A 19889-nucleotide genomic window follows, 5' to 3' on the forward strand; every position below is an offset into this window, starting at 1 on the left:
AGCGAATCTTCCCTGATGTTATTGCAGGCAATCAAGGTAAATATAATTTACTCGCAGTCTTGCTTACAAAGAGTTAATTATTAGTACTTAAAACTGCCTGAAGCAGCCAAAATGGAAGTAAGCTTCACCAGAAAGACTATAAGCTTAGATCTGGTAACCACACTACTAAAGACATTGCCAGGAGTTGACACATGAATGCAAAACTTCAACTCAATACCGGTAAAACTTGCGAAATCGTGCCCATGACAATTTAATTTTTTTTTAAATTTTTCTTTTAAAAAAAAAAACTTAAAATATATGCAAATGTATTTTAACATGGCCCTTCTGATGATCATTATTTCCTTTATCTTTTGGGAAAAATACTTTTTAGTTTTCACACAACATATCCAAGATATCTAGTTCTATTTATTTAATAATTGCTTTACGCAGTAACTCCAGAATATTTCATTTATACCACAGAGGCCATCATTATGGTGGAAGGAACCATGACCATCCACAGTTTGCTGTCAGACCTTTGCATGTACTATGCAAGATATAAAAATGCAACACAAAACAATTGTTTTTTTTTTTACACATTTGGTAGCTTTATTCAGGTTACCATGGTGACATAATGAGGATGAGCTCAATGAGTGGGTAACCGGTGATTTGTAAGTTAAATACACATAATTTACAGGTCTGTTAAAAAGCAGCCAATCATTGAACAGAACACAGATGACATAGGGATGTAGCCAATCAGCCACTCCTTATACAAACAGCAGTTTTGCAGCCAGATCACATACAGGTTCATAATGTTAATGCACAGGCTAACACACTTATATATCACTGATCAACCTGATCCAGAGGAATAAGTATGGTTCTTACATCATATGCCTGAAATAAATGGATAAGCAGTACAAACATTGGAAGTGACTGGTAGACCACCTCACACATTCAGCAAACATTTGCAGGTAAGGAAGTACAAATAAAATCTTTGTTTCGCATAATCAGTAAATGTACATGGTCATAATATCCTTGGAATCAACATGGAGACATGGCTCATTCAATAAGTCACTATTTTACAACCAACTAATCTACACCAATAATTCCATACGACACCTAGAAAATTACTGGCGGACAACAAACTCTGGGAGAGAATATGCTGTTACAATGTTCTGATTGGCTAAGTCCCTAGGTGCACCCATCTCCAATGACAGTTCAAACTGAAAGACGTAACTGCCTTATGCCAAAGGCTTCTTTATAAAACAAAAAAGCCCAATAAATTAAAACCAATTTCTTCAGATTTACACATAAAAGAAAATACAAGGAAAACAGAACATACTCTCTCGCACATTTATCTGTTTAGAATTACATCTGGAAACATCCAATTGGAGGCCTCCATGAATATCAATCACATGGTGAGCATTTTCATTACTTGTGGGATTTCTGGTGTCATAAATACTACAAAGGGAGAGGTGTGTCAAAACCAGGTTATTCTGGCCTGTGATTAGAGTTCTATTAAACAAACCACTAGAATAATAAACATTCATAGAGAGACAACCTTATGAAACCCCGACACATACTGTTATATATTTACAGAAGAAACTCATCACGTACAGCCTGGAAGTGGCCTCTGTTTCCTGCCAATTCTGTTAGATCCTTGTGCAAATATATCTGACCTTTATATACATGCACAAGGACTGTGAAGGGTTTGTTTGACTGGAAATTTCAAGTCTATATTACTGAAAAGGAAAAATGCATATCAACCATTCCGGAGAAAATATGATAAAGCAGGGCACATCATATATATACAATTACATGTAGCACTGATCGAGTTATATTTTAAAGTTTTATTTAAGAAACAAAAGAAAAGGATCATCTGAACTGAGCTGTGTCAAGAAGAGACAAAATGGATATTTGTGGATATCAATTACAGAAAACTTAACAGCTTCAGAGAGAGCATTTGTCACGCTTGTACTCCTATCCACACATGCAGATTGGTAATGCTAAAACAATACTTTTTGGCGTGTTTTTAAATAGGGCTTGTAAAACCAATATGTACAGTTAATTTCACAATAAAAACCAAACTAAAATAAGCTTCAACTGTGCACAGTTAAAAGGATCTGTAAACAAATACCAACAAAAACCATTCAACACACTTTTGGAGTTGTATCTACATATTGGTAATACATGTAGATTCAAGTTACAGCTTTTGTATATATGATTCTCTCAAACTGATCTCTCAATATCAAGAAAGTTAAAATATACTTCAGCTGAAACAGTATTTTACAAAATGTTTAAGATCAGTTTTTTTATCAATGGGATTAAAACCATGGTAAAATTAGATCACACTTTGTCACTATACCAAAAACTTCACAAGAAAATGGTTGTTCCGTATTAGATGCACATCAAATCTTAACTGTGTACAAAACAAACACTTTATGCACCAGTATTATGTGTGGTACAGAATGAAGTGGTCAACCTGTCAGGAACATGTGTGTGTCAGGTGCTGTAAAGAAGTTGGCATTAACACCAATATTTTCATAAAAGCATGACATCATGGTGAAAAAACAAAAATCAACCTTCCAAATAATGAAAAATTGTTTTTGAAACATTCTTTCAGCTGCTGTGTATTTACATCTAATGTATTCTGTGCCCGGAATTGAGAGAAAGTTCCTGCAGGCAGATGTACAGCGAGTAGCCAAGTTCAGAACCAGAGATATACATGTGGACAAATAGTTGATATTACACTTGTTTTGGCAGAAAGAGAACATAGGAACATCTAGACAGGGCCAGTCTACACAGGTGGGATAGCTCTCTTAACATCAATACTAATGATCTCTTAGAGAGTCATGGAAAATAAAGTTGAATCAGGAATGGTTCATGTTTGCCAGATGTCTGTAACTTCAATGGTAAGGTTTGACAACTTTGTGGAATATCCTTGGTAAAATAATTCTTGCTGACAGAATGATGTGTCTTCATTATCAGTGATTTTGACAAGGCAGAGACTACCATGCAGATTGAACGCCTTCATTGTTCACTAAATCTATGGGTACACTAAATTTTGATATTCGTAAAAAGCTAGCTTTAACAAAAAAAAACAAAATTTGATTGTTGGCTAAGAATAATCATAAAACAACATACACACACTATTGCACGTTAAAACCCTTTAAATATTTACCACTTAAGAAAAACAGTGGTCTGATTAAAAGCAGTTGTTGAAATTCCACGACAAATAAAACAGAGCTTTCAGTGACATGTAATCAAAAAAAGTGCACGTCAGTTTTAAAAAATTAATTTGTGTTAAGCTAAAAAGAAAAGTTAAGAGAACCAAATTTTGAGTAGATGTACTTTTATACATGAACTCTAAAATACAAGGGAGATAAATCACCAAAGTTAGGTCTGTTCACGGGGAGACAACTTAAGTTTTCCATCTGTCAACTGGAGAAACCTTTCCTGAAGCACTTGAAATGTTTTGCTTAAAATCTAGTGTCAAGATGATAAAAAATCTTACTTCATCAACTATTACCTTAAATATAACAGGAGTCAGGCCAAGACAGCAGTGATCAATGATAATTATTTTTACATGTACTTCTTGGTACCCGGAAACTGATATCCCCCTTGAGGCTCAATCACCAATCCCACAATAAATAACATAATATACTACAAGCCATGTTACATGGATAAAGCACACACACACCAGCCCTGCCAACTGCAGCCAGCATGTAATTTCACACAGCCTGTCTCCTATTAAAGTTTGGACTGGTTGAAGTTTGTACTGTATTCCATCCTTCTTCCAACATTGCACATGGTACACCTGTCTCTCAATATAGGGGGGTTTTGAGAACTGACATTAAAACATCATAGTGACATCCCTTTGGATTAGGTGCATAGTGGGGCAATACAAGAATGAAAATTATCCACAAAAGATGACTTATTTCCTCACTTGTGTTACAAAGTAAATAATTCTGGAAATAGAAGACATCAATTTATATGGATAATATTGATGATTGTATATGTACCTGCATATGGTCAATTGTGTCTGTTTTTCCCCACTTTGCCGTAAAACGATGACCTTACACCAAAAAACGTCATCTCAATGTTGTAACATCATGACTCAAAAGTGAAATATTTTAGGATGTGTGGTAGTTTTCACTGAAAGCAGTCATACGTGGCAAAGGTTTAACAGTGCAAGTTGTCTAATAGATTCTTTAATAAACTGTCAAGTCCCTAGGGCACTGAGGCCTAAGTTTATTACATTCTTCATCTAACCCACACACATACCCAATACCTAGCACACCAATGAAAAAATGTAGAAAAAGAAATATTTCTTACATTACAATTCACTACCTTCAAAGCGGATATACACATATATATGTAGTTCTTTATTACAGCAGCATCTCTGGCTAAAATAATCTTATAATCTTTTGCACAGGTTGAGTTCAAGAAATCAGACCACTTGCCAATAAAGTATGCCTCAGCTTTATCTTGGTTGATTTGGTGACACACTGATAACTGAAGACCAAGAGTGTTTGGCAGCACACAAGGTTTGCAAAAGGCACATCTTCTGACCAAATAAATAGAGGCCTACTTGTTGCATTCCAAACTTCAGTCCAAAGTTCTGAAATATTAATGTAGAAGAACCGTGAACAACACTGAATAGGAACGTCCACCAGAAAGCATTCCAGGACTGGTTAAGCTGGTAAGGTGTGATATACCAGGTATAAAGGTGTGCCAAACCAGGTATACAGGTGTGACAAACCACGTATGAAGGTGTGACAAACCAGGTAGGGCGTGGTGAACAAGAAGAGCGTTGGTCGAAGAAGCACACACTTGCTCTGGGAGAGAAACAGAGCAGAAACCTCAAGCACTGTAACATAAATCCGATGTAAGTGATGACAATGACATCAGTTGCTTTGACTGGCGCCAAGATTTACACTGTACTCCTACACATCAAGAAGATCGGGGAAACAAAAGACACCATGAATGTCCATCAATGAGAAGTAAGGAATTGTCTTCGAAGTGTAATAATTTAACAGCAGTCAAGGGGAGTGATCCCTGGACGTACCAACACGAGGAGCACCCCTGGGCGGCAGCACAGGGGCACAGTCAATGTCTGACCTTAGAGAGGCACACCCCTAGGTCAGGACTGGTAGAGCAGGTAGCTCTTGATTGTCAAAGGTAAAGGTAGTTTAGTGATTTCCTGAAGTCTGTCTTTGCCTAACTGGTGTCGGATCACACGGCGACAGATGTCCATCAATGGTAAAGGCTCCGCTACAAAATACAAACAGAAAAACTGTGATTAGCCAAAGAATTTAATAATGCTGACATATTTATTTGCTCAGTAATTCTGTGAGCTTATAAATTATTTAGCTGCATTGACATCAAAGGCAATTCTGCAAGTCTCGTCATGGTCAGCCATACACCACATGTTTCTGTATACCGGACATGCCTGCCAAGGACATTCCTTAACCCGTAGAACCCGTTATCCCGATATTTCGGGGCAAACACTGTACTCCTATATCCCGTTACCCCGATAAACCGGGGTTTAGCAGGTGACCTGTTTAAACCAATCAACAGGTGTTACACATGGACAGAATCCGTCGGGAGCCAATCAGGAGCCTTGTTACTGAAAGGCTTGGGGCTCACATTGCAAATGGTGGCTTGAAGTGAGTCGTTTTAGTGACAACAGTTTGATAGTTTCTGTGCTTATTTTGAATGTGTTTTCGACCGGATTTTCGATGTCAGCATGGCGGATAGAACAGGTAGATCGCCACCTCGCAAACGTCTTTCGCTGCAGGACGTTTTAGATGATTTAGACAACTCTGACAGTGAAAACTTATCGGCAGGTGACGACAACTACCCATCGGATGCTCTCATATCTACGGATGACGAGTTTGTTTTGGTGTGCGTATTGCCGACGTTACCTGTGTATCTGAGAGAAATCCCCTTGCTGGCACGATTGGCACACAAAGAAAGAGTACTGGCGTTGAAATATGTCCAAGTATACATCTAAATGCCTTTGAGACTTTTCTCATTGTATATTTGTTCTCAGCAGAGTGAGAAAATGACAAATTAAAACATGAAACTTAAATAAGGCATTTTTGTCATTTTTCGCCCAGGACCCCAGGGACTGGGTCATACTGGGGTCAGGGGCTTAGGGTTCAAAGGTTTAACATTGAAAACGATGCTTATGATACACTCATAATAAAGTCAAAACTTTTTTTTTTCTGGAGAAAAGATGCTAAAACACTTATTAACATTATACATTACAGTTTTTGCTTATACATGTGTGGTTTCCCCTCCCCCCACCCAAAAATCAGTAGGTGTAATGGCTTAGGTACGTTGATTAAATGCTAATTTTTCTGCTTGTAAGGATTTTTGTCAGGAATTTTGTGGGAAGAATGTCCTGGTTATCTACTGCTGCTTCAATGAGATGACATGTAAGGCATGTAAGCCACCCCACCCGAGCCATTACACTGATACTGGTCAACCAGTCGTTGCACTATCCCCTTAATGCTGAACGCCAAGCGAGGAAGCTACAACTTCCTCTTTTAAGGTCATGACTGTGACCTGATCCAGGATTGACCCAGGATCTACTGCTCCCAAAACACATGCTCTACTGCCTGAGCCAACGGGATTGGTCTAGCAAGATGCTAGAAGAAATGGAAAAGCATTTCAAATATGACCAGAGAGGAAGCCAGCATAAATGGACTTGAACTCAAAGTGAATCGCATTGGTGAGTGGTTGTGCTTGAACATAATGCACTCTTAATATGAGTGCTACACAGTGACCTCAGACATCAGGGTCACACAGAAGTCACAATCTACATGTACTTTAAGAAAAAAAAAAAGTACTATATGAAGAGTTCAATGCTGGTATTTAGTTCAGTAACCATGTGACACACAGCTGTCCTGGTCTAGAGGCTGTCAGAATAGGGTCAAGGAGAGTAAAGTTACCGCTGAACAACTTTAAACATACATGTGCACAGTGTAACAACTGCTAATCAATATATTTATCAATTTTCACACGTTTGTGTGGTACTTCTGTATATGAAAGAAAATACATACACATTCACATACAATAAAAATAGTGTCAAATTCTGCTGCAATCTCATATTGGTTAAGATGAAAGGGAAAAAAGATTTGGACGATAGGGAAACTAACCTATGCCTCTCATAACCATTCAGTGTTGTCAAGCTACATGTAAAACTGGAGAAATTTGTCTGATGTGGAATAATTATTAATACATTGTAACTAATGTATAAATTCATACACTTATATAGAATTTTTCACCAAATAATCACCCTGCCATACCAAGTTGGTGAAAAATCCTATGAAGTCATACATGTATTTGATTTAACGTATATTAAACTGCACATGATTTTTCACAGGATGGCGTTCATGCTTCGACTACACAAAGTATAACAGAGTGATTAGAAAGTTGACGAAACCTTCTGTATATGACACAGAAGCTACTGTATATGACAGGAAAGCTACTATCAGTTTGCAGTGTTCTCGTAGATGACAAGTATGAAAGCAGGCCAGGGCCCAGGGCCCAATTTCACTATCTAGGCATTTGATTGGACTAGCTCCCTGAAACATGTGCTCTCCATCTTGGCTGTACATGAATCCCACTTGCAAGTTGTCCATGACAAGACTACTTTTCATTCGGTAAATGATGTTAGAGAAAGACTGAGAGTTCAGAAAGGTCTATAAACTGGGGCGTTCTTCTGTTCTGCAGGAAAAACAATTATTCAACTTGTACAACACCCAAGTCTTCAAATCTCCAACAGCATGAAGTCACAGCATATCACTTGATCATTATAGATTGCAGGCTTCCTGAGGCTCTGCCCCTCAAGGACTATAGTCTGTAATGATCATGTAACATGCTATTAACTATTACACATGAAACCAAACTGACGTGAAGAAGAAACTCTGCTTCAGCAAGGTATACTTACGATCTAACCCCCCAATGTATCGCATAGTGATTTCACAGTGGCCCCACACAGCACTCACTATGGGGTAAAGTTTCTTGCCCTTCAGGCCACGAAATGCTACTCCTAAATACTGCCCGTCCACCACGAAGCTCATTGTCCCTTCATCCATGTCTAACACCACCAAAAAACTGTCTGGAACCACAAAGTTTTCATCGGGGTTGAGAATACGAGGATATGTTGACCCTGGATTGTTTTTAACATCATGGTACAATTTGTTCCGGCCTAAGTCCCAGCCCCACGACTCACTATTGCTGCCTACTAATGACTGATACCCAACACAGTGCAGGGGGGCGTCGCCCGTGGCCACCCCGACCACAGCATGGGTCCCGCGCTGCCGCGTGCTCCACACAATCTCCCAAACATGGAGACCCCGGGTATATCCAACTTTGCCGCGGATACAGTCTGTGCTTTGTGCCACTGGGTGGCGGTGAAATGTCATTTTATCATTGTCCTTTACGAAGACGTTTAACGACCTGTCTTCGGGATTCCAGCCGTGGGAGACCTGGGTCTCTTTGGTAACAGCGGGCATGTCGAGCAACACGTCCAGTCGACTAGGTTTCTGAAAATCTGGATTGTAAGCATGGTCCCTGTTAAGAGCCTTGTAGGTCGGCTCACGGGCTATGGTCTTTATCCCACCGGACACTTTCTGACCCATGTTCATTGGTGCGGGATTCGCCAGCCAGCTTCCCAGGATGCTCTCTGTCTCTGCTAGTGGGCGTGGAGCAGCTTGTGGGGCCTCACCAACACAGCCTGGCGGTCACTTCCTGTAACATACAATGAACCGAGATGCATATATATATATATATATACACACACACACACATATATACTGGAGCCCCAAGGAGATGGTTTATACATTAACCAGTTGAAAATGTTAGACACTATGACACACTGTTTGTGGTTTCATCATGTATGAAGCAGCAACTATTAGTGAGCATCAGACATCATGATTGATCCATTGCTGGTTGTTCACAATGTATGAAGCAGCAAATGTTAGTGAGCATCAGACATTATGATTTATCCATTGCTGGTTGTTCACAATGTATGAAGCAGCAAATGTTAGTGAGCATCAGACATCATGATTGATCCATTGCTGGTTGTTCACAATGTATGAAGCAGCAACTGTTAGTGAGCATCAGACATTATGATTGATCTATTGCTGGTTGTTCACAATGTATGAAGCAGCAAATGATAGTGAGCATCAGACATTATGATTGATCCATTGCTGGTTGTTCACAATGTATGAAGCAGCAAATGTTAGTGAGCATCAGACATTATGATTTATCCATTGCTGGTTGTTCACAATGTATGAAGCAGCAAATGTTAGTGAGCATCAGACATTATGATTTATCCATTGCTGGTTGTTCACAATGTATGAAGCAGCAACTGTTAGTGAGCATCAGACATTATGATTGATCTATTGCTGGTTGTTCACAATGTATGAAGCAGCAAATGATAGTGAGCATCAGACATCATGATTGATCCATTGCTGGTTGTTCACAATGTATGAAGCAGCAAATGTTAGTGAGCATCAGACATTATGATTGATTGCCGGTTGTTCATAATGTATGTTGTTCAGCAAGTATCAGATATTCTGATCCGTGGACAGTTGTTCAAAATGGTTTTGGAAGCGAACGTCAGCGAGTATGAGACTATGACCCATTGTTTGAGGTTTCATAATATATGCGGAGGCCAATCTTGCTGAGTATCACACATTATGATTCATAGCTGGTAGAATCACAATGCATCACAAAAACAAACATTACTGATTATCAGATAGCATGATCCATGACTAATGGCACACTGTAAAAGGCATATATTATGAGCCATAGCTAAGGACTCCTTTTTGATAGGAAACACAGAACATTTGACTTAAAGCAAGTCATTCCGTAAGCTTTGCCATGGAAATTATTGTCATTCAAGCACATTAAAATTTGCTAGTAGATTGGGGTTTTACGTCATACTCAACAATTTTTCAGTCGTGCAACGAGTCATCATTAGTTGTGTGTACATACACTGTGAACTCTTGTGGCAGGGCGCGTCCATGGCAGCAAAGTGCTACCGCCACTGAAGTAACATGCCGCAGATACCAGACAAGACACCCCACCAAGCCACATTATACTGATGCCAGCTCGGTTTCCTTGCTCTAACCTCTCAATGCTGAGCGCCAAGCGAGGACCCAACAAGTACCATTTTTTAACGCCTTTGGTATGACCCAACCCAAGGTTTGGCCCTTCCTGGGTCTCCTGATTTCAAGGCGGACGCTCTAACAATTAGGCTACCAAAACAGTCTAATTTGCAGGTAGTCACAATTCTCTGCTGGGTTACTCCTTCCCAACCAAATGTAAGCCTACGTGCAGCAGAACCTTGCCTGTTACAAATCCTATTTCAAGGCACAAATGCAATTTAACAAATGCAATCAGTCTGGTATTAATCTATATGGAGTGTCACCCAAGCTAATAGCCCACTAAATACATGTAGCAATGGTTATACGGGAATGTTCTGTCTGTCAAAGCACAAAAAATGAGAAATGTTAAGTTGCAGACTTTAGTATATGACCAAATAAGAAAGTGAGGCCTTGGTCTAAGCCATCATTCAAGACAACTTGAATGCTTGATGGGTGTAGGTTAAACTTACCCTCTAACAAAAGGCTGTAGTTTTTATTGGGATCCCAGATTTTTTTTTTCAATCTTTATTTCTTTAACAGAGAACTCCAAAGACTTTATATTCACACTAAATGTTCTCTAATCTTTGTGCTATGTTTCAATCTGTAAACTGCATTTAAAACAATATTACGGTAACTACTCAAATTCTGCAACCTTTCCACATATGAAAGATCAACTTTCAGAGCAATTTATTCACATTTTTAATTTGATTTTGGAGGCAAAATTACATTATTTGGATTGGCCAGTGTCAGGGCTTCACAAAAAGTAAAATTTTATCACTCAACACAGAATAATGTCTTCAGAATATGCTAGAACAAGCACACTGCAAACCTGTGAAAAGGTTGAAGAATTACAGTAGCTCCATTTAATAAAAAATAAGTTGGACCTTCTGCCTTCTTGTTGGCCGCGGAGCTCTGGCCGGCTGACATCATGCCGTGAATACCTGTTGGGATTATGTATTGAAAAGCCCTGCAAAGTATAGCCGAAGCCATGCTGTAGGCCTATCCACTGTGAGCTTTTCCAGAAGATATTGTGTGACTTTTGATCTATAATCACCCATATTTGCACACCTCTTAATTAATACCCAGAAAATAATGGAAGTAAAACAGCTTCACAACAAATATTTCGAAGGATAGGCTATGTGAGTTGTTTTAGATCCAGGAAAAGCGTGTACAGCATAGCGACTCGGCCATAAGATGACCGATTTTCGCTCACATATCGGCCACGTAGATGACATAGATGTGCTCCTGTCTGGTTTGTCTGACACCAATTGGACATCCACCGCACTGTGGTAGTACCTCTGAAGAATCTGGCACGGTTTTAATAGACTATAAATTTTCACAGCCAAGTTGAGCGATACCGGCTGTGACACGGGGATTCATGCAGTCGGGCCAGCTGATTTGAGTTGCACTGATGACAACAGCCTGTCACTCAATGCTGGTGAAATGAACAATCGAGCTGATCTTTAGTGTTCTAAAAAAGTATCACCGGCAAAAATAAATAAGGCTTGAAATATGTTGAGTGGAAACAGCAATTGGTAACGCACTGAAATGTCAATTTAAAATTTGTCTGGGTTCCCGCTACGGGCTTCAAGGGACGGCATGCTACAGTGTATCCCGGGTGCACAGCGGCCTGTTGACGCGGTGTGAACTGAGCTGGGGACCGTCTGCAGCCTCATGGCCATTGTAGGGCAAAGGCTAGCAGCTCCCTACAGTTCGTGTCATAGGCTGCTGTTTCAAACAAACAAGTAGCTAAACAACTTCTGCACTCAGGGAGTGAAAATCCTGACGTTTTTTTTCATTTGGCTTGTTGGTTGGATATTTAGAAACTATGGCTGAATTAACAAGTCTCAAACGACTAAGATCGAGTCCCTCATAATGAAAAGGCATTTTGAACAGATTTGGTCTATATTTTGTAACTCTGTGGCATTTTTAGGCCATGCATGTAACTTTGCAATATCCTGCTTTGTGTAACTGCAATCACTAACCACACCTGGGCATGGAATAATCTTTAAATTATCTGTGAAAGTATAGTGATTGTTTCCTGCTGTCTGTGTTGAAAACAGACAACTGAATGTACTGCTGTGACGTCTGATGACCAAATTCTGCCGCTTTTCTTTGATTTTCGATGTTTTAAACAATCTGAATGGATTCCGGGGACATCAAACCATCTATCTACAGTTTGGAAGCTTAGCGCTAAGGATTTCTCTAAATATATCTTTCTTCATTTGCCAGATTAAAACTCCCTACATGTACTATATGTACCTTATTTTTTCTGACAGGCTTGACAGGCCCAACGAAGAATTTTATATGGACGGCCTTATCATGCCCACGTCAAAGCATTATCCATGGCAACTTCACTTATACACATGTACCCCTTCCACATTTTCACTAAGCCTTGCTCACTTGTAATTTATACGTGATTATTCTGATAAATATAACAATAAGCTCTTGAAGTCTTTCCTGCAGCATTTTAACCCTGATAACAGATGGTAATGAATCCAATAAATCTTTAATGTAAATCTCTAGCTCATGTCAACTTAACCCAGAGAATATGTCAGAGCTGCCCAAATGTTCACCTATATATTGGGGACATCTGCTTCTGATTGCCACACTATACTGTTTGGTCCTTTATATTTCAATCTATTTGCTATTTGACTTCTTTAATTATTAATTAGCACTGATTAACGCTTAACCCTGTGTGGTTCACTGACCATATGAGAGAGGTATGGGTTTTGGTAGGAACATGTAACTAGTAATAGCATATATAATATTATAATTCTACTATATATAATAACATATATACATGTACTAAGAACATTACATCAACAATCATTTACGTCACTTTTTATGTCAAACATAATTACTTTATTGTCTAGATTCTAGAATCTAGAATTTAACATTTAGTGAGTGTAAAGATGGTGTTCATTTTTTATTTTCAAAATTAGATGAAAATTTTACTAAAAAATTAGATAAAATATTTCACTAAAATAACAAAATTTTGCATTTCCCATGAACACTTTGATTTCCTAATTATTGCAAAATGTAAATCTGAGACATATTATGGCTACCATCCTGGAATGAATTCCTTTCTCTGCAGTTGTCAAGTTGTTTTTGAGTGTATGTATTTAGATTTAAATTGCAAAGAATTTGCCCATTAGTAACACTATTGAAAAATACCAACTTTTAGGTATTTATCACACAAACAGCTTAAATTCATAAGTACATCATCAGAATGTTAAAAAAGGTAAATGGCTGGTATATTTCACCTAAAGATTGGACTGGAAAAATTTTACAAGCACATGAAGGACCTAAAATGACATCGCTTGTTTTATTGATACAAAAACATTAATCAAACTTCACAAAAACTCTTAAGTGGCCCTAAAAGGTGGATGAATTGATCAGAATAAAAATAAAAATGTCTGCCAAAAAGTGCTAAAGTTTAGGTGAAATACAATATATACTGTGACACAGTGTATGACCCGTCATGACCAGACATCATTCCAACAACAAAGCTTAAATACAACCACACACACGGGGCTTAACAGGTCAATACAAATCAAAGGCTGTCTCGGTCAGACTGAATGTACATACACGTACTAAGTGAGCCAGCAACTGGATGGGGTCACCATATGGCTATTAAATGTATCCGTCATTCATCGCATTGTGAACTTAATACAGCAAACTGTAGAAATAGAAAAACCTGAAATGACAGTGACAGATGTCTTTACTAAGGTAAGACAGCTGGCTGTCTACACCTTGGCTTTGCACTGAACAATGTATGTCACACGAGTTAGTACATTCAAATTTCATGTCACTCATCCACACGTTTGACCCATTTATCACAAGGAGACAATCATCACTAATTTTACCAGGACTTTCTTGGAAGTGTAATTTCTGACTGAGAGTGAAGGGACAAAGGTAATTATCACAGTCACAATGTACAAAAAGTTCAAATTTCAGGTTTATATTTATACATGATATATACAGTACCTGTACATGGATACATGTGTATTGCTCATAAACAGTCAGGCAAAATGACAGAATAATGATTTGCTTTATAAGAAGATACATGTCCATTTACTTGTTAAAGATTTCATGTCTTTTACCAATAAGTAATTTTTAATGCCATGGATGTTCATTACTGCATCTAATACAACAAATCTACATGTATCGCCAGGGCTTGTTTTGGCCATGTACTTACACCTTAAGTAAAAGTGTAAAAAGTGAAGTTTTAAAAGATTTCCAGACAATGGCTCTGAGAGGACCAACCAACATCATAACAAAAAAAGTGTTTACTTAGCATTACAGTATCAATGTTTCTCACAAGATCCAAGATCACAAGATCCAATCCAACTGTTTCCATACAAATGAAGTCCAATATGTTAGTGTCAATTACAAACTCCAAAGCTACGCTGAATTCCTTCTTCGAACATGTAAATATTATTGACAAATTAATGGAGTTCTGTCATACTTGAGCTTCCATCTTAAAATACAGAATATGAAACTTAACCTGTGCAGCAAAGGAGGCCTTCACACATTGCCAAGGAATGACAATTCTTGACAAGAAAACTGCCCACTGACATGAGTATATACATGTGAAAACCACCATCATTCTTCTTAAATTTGGGACAGATATTAGTAATGATGAAAGTAGAATAATACATTTCTTTACCATCCTTTTAGAAAAGTGAAGATGTGAGTATGTTGTTCATTAGATGGTCTAAGCAATATTCCTGCTAGAATTCCACATATACTGGTTAAAATGAGCAAACCTGGTGTCCCAAATTTGAGAAGAAATAGGGTACTTTAATGTTTGCTAAGCCTAGAAAGTTGGTATTTGTTTAGACAACCATACTTATTTATGCACAGTATAGTTGTACACTGTAAAACAAAATGGCAATGGATATGTGCAGTTTCACTGACACCTTTCTGACTGAGGCAGTGAATACCCCCAGATACACACGAACCCTAATTCCTCCACCGTTTCACATATGGAAGAGCAACTTTAAGTGCAATTTATGCGCATTTTTACTTTGATTTTGGAAACAAGATTACATTTGTTGGATGGGTCTGTGTTAGGGTTTCACAAAAAGTATAATTTTTAGCACTGAGCACAAGTCAACAAAGAATAATGCCTTCAGAATATGCTTGAATAAATACCTGACAACCATGCAAAAAGGTTAAAGAATTACAGTAATCAAATACCAGGCAGTTCTAACCACAAACCACAGACAGGAGTCCCTGACAGTAGAGGACAGTGGATACTGATTGAGTACAGATACCAATATATAAGCACCAAGGTCAGTATAAGGTAAAGAAGAACAGACAGTTTGCAGGGCGTGATAGACTGCTTCGTGACAACAATGAGTGTCCGTGTATTCTGGTCTGTATGCAGCTATAATCTGTCTTCCTAGTCCTACATGATGCAGTTGACTGCAAACTTGCTCTGAGACGTACCTGAAGTCACTACAGTGCAGTCATATAGCAAATGTGCAGGATGTATGACTGCCCTGTAGTGACTTCAAAATCCTATCCGAACAAAGATGCTCTAAATTAGGGGTACTGTCTTCCCTGCTATACATATCTCAAACTGTCTGTCAATAGCTAATTAAAACCACCAAGCTGCATTCTCACATGTATAACAGCTGTGTAATCCTTAATACTACCTACATACAGAAATGTACAAACTTTCCAAGAATCAGTTAGATGGCAGTTTGTATCTTCTCTGCTTAAATCAGGCCTTGTAACAAGCAGAATCTGGGTGAGCTGTTATTCCTGATCTCGTATCAAATACTCCCCTGAAATCTTTTGGGAGAACCACACTGGACAGGCAATTCCCATTCAAATAGTGCTAACAGGAAAAAACAGCAAGTTCTCAAGAAGCAGTGAGTTCATTTCATGTTTTTCATCATAATGAATCTTTAATCGCTCCAGTTTTAAAGCACACCACATGAAAAGAACACTACCAAAGCAATGAATGTGAAAAAAAGAAGACTTTTTAAGTTTCAATATGTGATTATTTTTCATGACTGTAGTTCATCTAACCTACCTGGTCGGGCCCCACATGCATCTGAGGCCAGTTGTCAAAGACGCTACCTCAGTACCTGTACATGTAAATTGCTTATCATGTGATCCTTGTCTCTGTTATTGCTGGTTATGTAATACCTTTCAACCAGGTTAATACTGTTGCAACAGCAATGTCAAACAGACCTGATCTTTTTTTTTTACGATTTAATCTGAGACAATTCCTCGGCTAAGACACAGAGGCCCGATTACGGTAAAACAAATAATTTTCTATACCCTTCGCCACCTTCTCAGAACGTTACTAACTGCAAAAAAGGCTGCTTTTAAGTGTATGTATTTAGATTAAACAAAGAGGTACTTGCGTGTTGCTACAAGCAATACTTTTTTTCCAATTTGGCCAAATTGGTGCACTGGAGGTCAGTGCACTGAAAAAGAGGAGAGTCAACAAAGTTTTACCCAAATTTATGGTTACAGAATGTGAATCTGAAGTGAAATGAACTGTCGGTATGTGGTAAGTGCATGATTTTACACACATGGAAACTATTGGTTTTAAATTTTGAAAAGTTTTTATCACACATTTACAACCTACTGACGGATTCATCAGCTGGGACTGCCTAAAGCTTTTAGAGCATGTTAAGGAGACAGCAATCACGACTGGTCATATTGCAAGGCCTGTTGACTGACTATAATCACCTCTGACTTAGTATTTTGAGAATGGCAATTACAATACAGTGTCATCTTATATGGTCAAATAGATCACTAATCAAACTGTTGAAAACACTCAACTATATCAAGAGGAGTTGGCTCTGTTAATAACACAAGTAACAGCCCAGGTCTTGAAAATACTACTTGCATATAATAATGTAGGAGTATTCAAAATGTAGCAATGACCAACCTTGACCAGGACCCCATCTACTGAAAGCAAAACACCACCACGAGGCATTGTTTTTTGTTCCAACTGCAACACTGTGGATTTGTGTGTCCAGAACAGAAAATTAGGCAACCAAAACAGAAATGTGTCCACTCTTGTACATTCTTTGGCTTTGCTCTCATTCTGTTTAAGCGCTGCAATCTTGATACAAACTCAAAACGACAAAAGCCTTTGTCACACTGATCAGCCTTCCAAAATTTTGCAGTGCCCCCTTCCTTTCAATGTCTAAAATTAAACAGAATACTTACATGTACATGCAGTCTACTATGAGCATACACCACTCCAAGGAAAACAGAAAAGCTCAAAACACTAAGCCTGATGTCGAGATCTTAAGTCATCCAATGATGCAGATTGCAGCCATTGTGTAAACAAAGCAAGCCTTGTCAACACAGAAAGTGGGGACTCACATGTAGTAAACACCCTCCAATCATGCAATCACACCCTAGATGTACAATTAACAGTCATATGCCGAGATACTAACCATATAAATCCCTTATGATATTCCTTGCTCTAAGAAAAATTGACAATTCAGAATGGACAAGCACTTTGAGGACAGCTTGGACCGGCTTCATTTCAGCAATGGAGGGGGGATGCTGACGTCGTGTCGGAGACCGTCAGGTCGTGGATGGATTACACTCTTATCAACACACAAATGACTGTGATGTACAACCTCAAAATCATTTAAAAATTATCACAATACACACTACTAATGTGCACTTTTACGTGACTTGCCCAGAATTGGCGTTTCGCGACTTCTCTCCCCTCTGTTTGACGGCTTGAGAGGCCCACACGATTCTGCCGATATTTTCACCACCAACACACGCTCATATTCGTCAAAATTACACCTCACAATCCAACTTACCAGCACCAAGGGTGTGTATTTCGCTCCCCAAGACCTTTGCGAGACATTAAATCTCCCCTGTTAAGATCATAGTTCAATAAATTAATCACAGCAGGCTTCGATAATAAAGCTTTTTGTTCTCTGAGGCGTCCGGAAACCTGCTTCCATACAAAACCAATATGGCGGACCGATCTGTTTCGGTCACGTGACATCTGTCGAGTCAGACGCTGGGATATAAACAGATTGCAATGTAGGTATATACAGTACTTTAAGTACATCTGTAGTCGGTTTTAATTTGATAACAATATTGGGCCACGGCCCATTGTGAAATTTCTTATATAGTTCAAATTCAACATCTACTGAAAGAGGGCAGTATTATTTACGCGGATATTTGCATGATGTGAAAATAAAAAAAGCATACAATAACACTGATAATAAAATAAAAAATATATACTGAGAATAAATAAAATATATATAGATGTAACAATTTTCCAGGATAAGCCAACTTAATTTGATCGAAATAAAGTCATACTTAGAGAAATTCAGGCTAAACTCTGTAAACTAAACTGATATTTTATTTTTAAAGCAAATCTTCTAACAAATGATAGCTGTCTGAAGGAAAACGCATTATGAGTAGTTTATAATATGAGTCAAGAAATTAAAGCGCTTTTGTAACTTGTAGGAAATACAAGACAGTTAAAATGTAAAACGTGAACCATTTATTATCCCCCCTTTTTGACAACAAAGAACTTCCACCAGGCGGCACGCACCTGCTCTTCCGCTTTGTATCTCGTACCTTGTATTCGTTGTTAAACACATGCAGGCAAGGTATGAGGTCTTATATTGTTTTGCATGTACTAGGCATTGAGAGTTATAGATTACTTTGCATTGCAACGTCGATGGTAAACATCTGAAATTACACTGTTTATCGTTTAAAGTAATGATGCCCCTGTACTGGATGCGATGCCCAAAATATTTCAAGTGTTTTATCCCCTTGTGCTGGAGGTGTTGCTGCTGCTGTTGTTGTTGTTTTAAAGTGTGGGAGAACAATTTTAGGTTTCCGACAATGCTCTGATGTTTACACTTACGTTTGGCAAAAATTTTATTCGGCCAAATAAGAACGTGTTCCAGTTAAAAAGCTGTTTCTGTAATCTGCCCTTGACAAATATGTCCAGGCTGTCAGTACAGTAGTCCGGAAACCTCGGTCTAAGGGTGGCTTACATATACTGAAGCGCGGGGACGACTGGCCACTCTTAGTCCTAGCTCCACGAGTGAGCTAACAACAGATTTAACAGTACACTACCACACCGAGCTGCTAGGTCAGCTTCACAGACTCCTGCAATGATCTGAGATGCCTGGCTGTTCTGCCTTAAATCTGAAATATTAAACCCTGACCTTGCAGATTTATGCATCAGTGAACAGATAAATAATCTGTGGCTCAGTTGGTTAACCTGCGGATTGTCGTGTGTTTCCCCCGGGCTGTGCCTGGTTTTATCACACTATAATGCTGGCCATCGTCGTATAAGTGAGATATTTTTGAGTACGGCGTAAAACACCAATCTAATAAATGAAATAAATAAAATCAGTAGGTCAGTGGAGTAAATTCTTGGTGTTTCGATGAAACGTCTTCGCTTCAGTATACTTCTGTAATGTTTGGTCTAAATTTCACCCAGTGATCAATTTCATGTATCATGACGTTGTGAAATCCCGGTCTTTGCATCACATTGGTTTGCTTACTAGACTCACCCAACCTTTGGCCAAGCATCACACATAGTAGGCCTAACAGAGAAATGTTAGAAGAGCCAAATGTTGAGCGGGAACTGTATTAATTTTGTCTGTCATTGGGCCAAGGCATTGGGACATGAGTTTTTTGCAATGAATTGTCAACAAATCAGAAGAACTGAGGGATGTTCTAAGTAATTCATTTTTAGCCTTTGTGGTTGGGGTCAAC

General features: G+C 38.6%; 1 protein-coding gene across 2 annotated transcripts; it reads right to left on the reverse strand.

Moving 5' to 3' along the window:
- Positions 1-576: 576 nt before the first annotated feature.
- Positions 577-18081, reverse strand: LOC135474726 (SPRY domain-containing SOCS box protein 1-like). Of its 2 annotated transcripts, none has more exons than XM_064754292.1 (3): positions 17960-18081; positions 7937-8739; positions 577-5250 (listed from the first exon to the last, which is right to left on the reverse strand). In XM_064754292.1, exons 2-3 carry the CDS (start codon positions 8634-8636, stop codon positions 5120-5122), a joined length of 831 nt encoding a protein of 276 aa, XP_064610362.1. In that variant the 5' UTR covers positions 8637-8739; positions 17960-18081; the 3' UTR covers positions 577-5119. The 2 variants fall into 2 exon arrangements, with proteins under 2 accessions (XP_064610362.1, XP_064610364.1); XM_064754294.1 differs by lacking the exon at positions 17960-18081 and adding an exon at positions 17062-17148.
- Positions 18082-19889: the final 1808 nt, after the last annotated feature.

This window comes from Liolophura sinensis, chromosome 9, assembly GCF_032854445.1.
Source record: "Liolophura sinensis isolate JHLJ2023 chromosome 9, CUHK_Ljap_v2, whole genome shotgun sequence".
In the NCBI taxonomy this organism is placed as follows: Eukaryota; Metazoa; Mollusca; class Polyplacophora; order Chitonida; family Chitonidae; genus Liolophura; species Liolophura sinensis.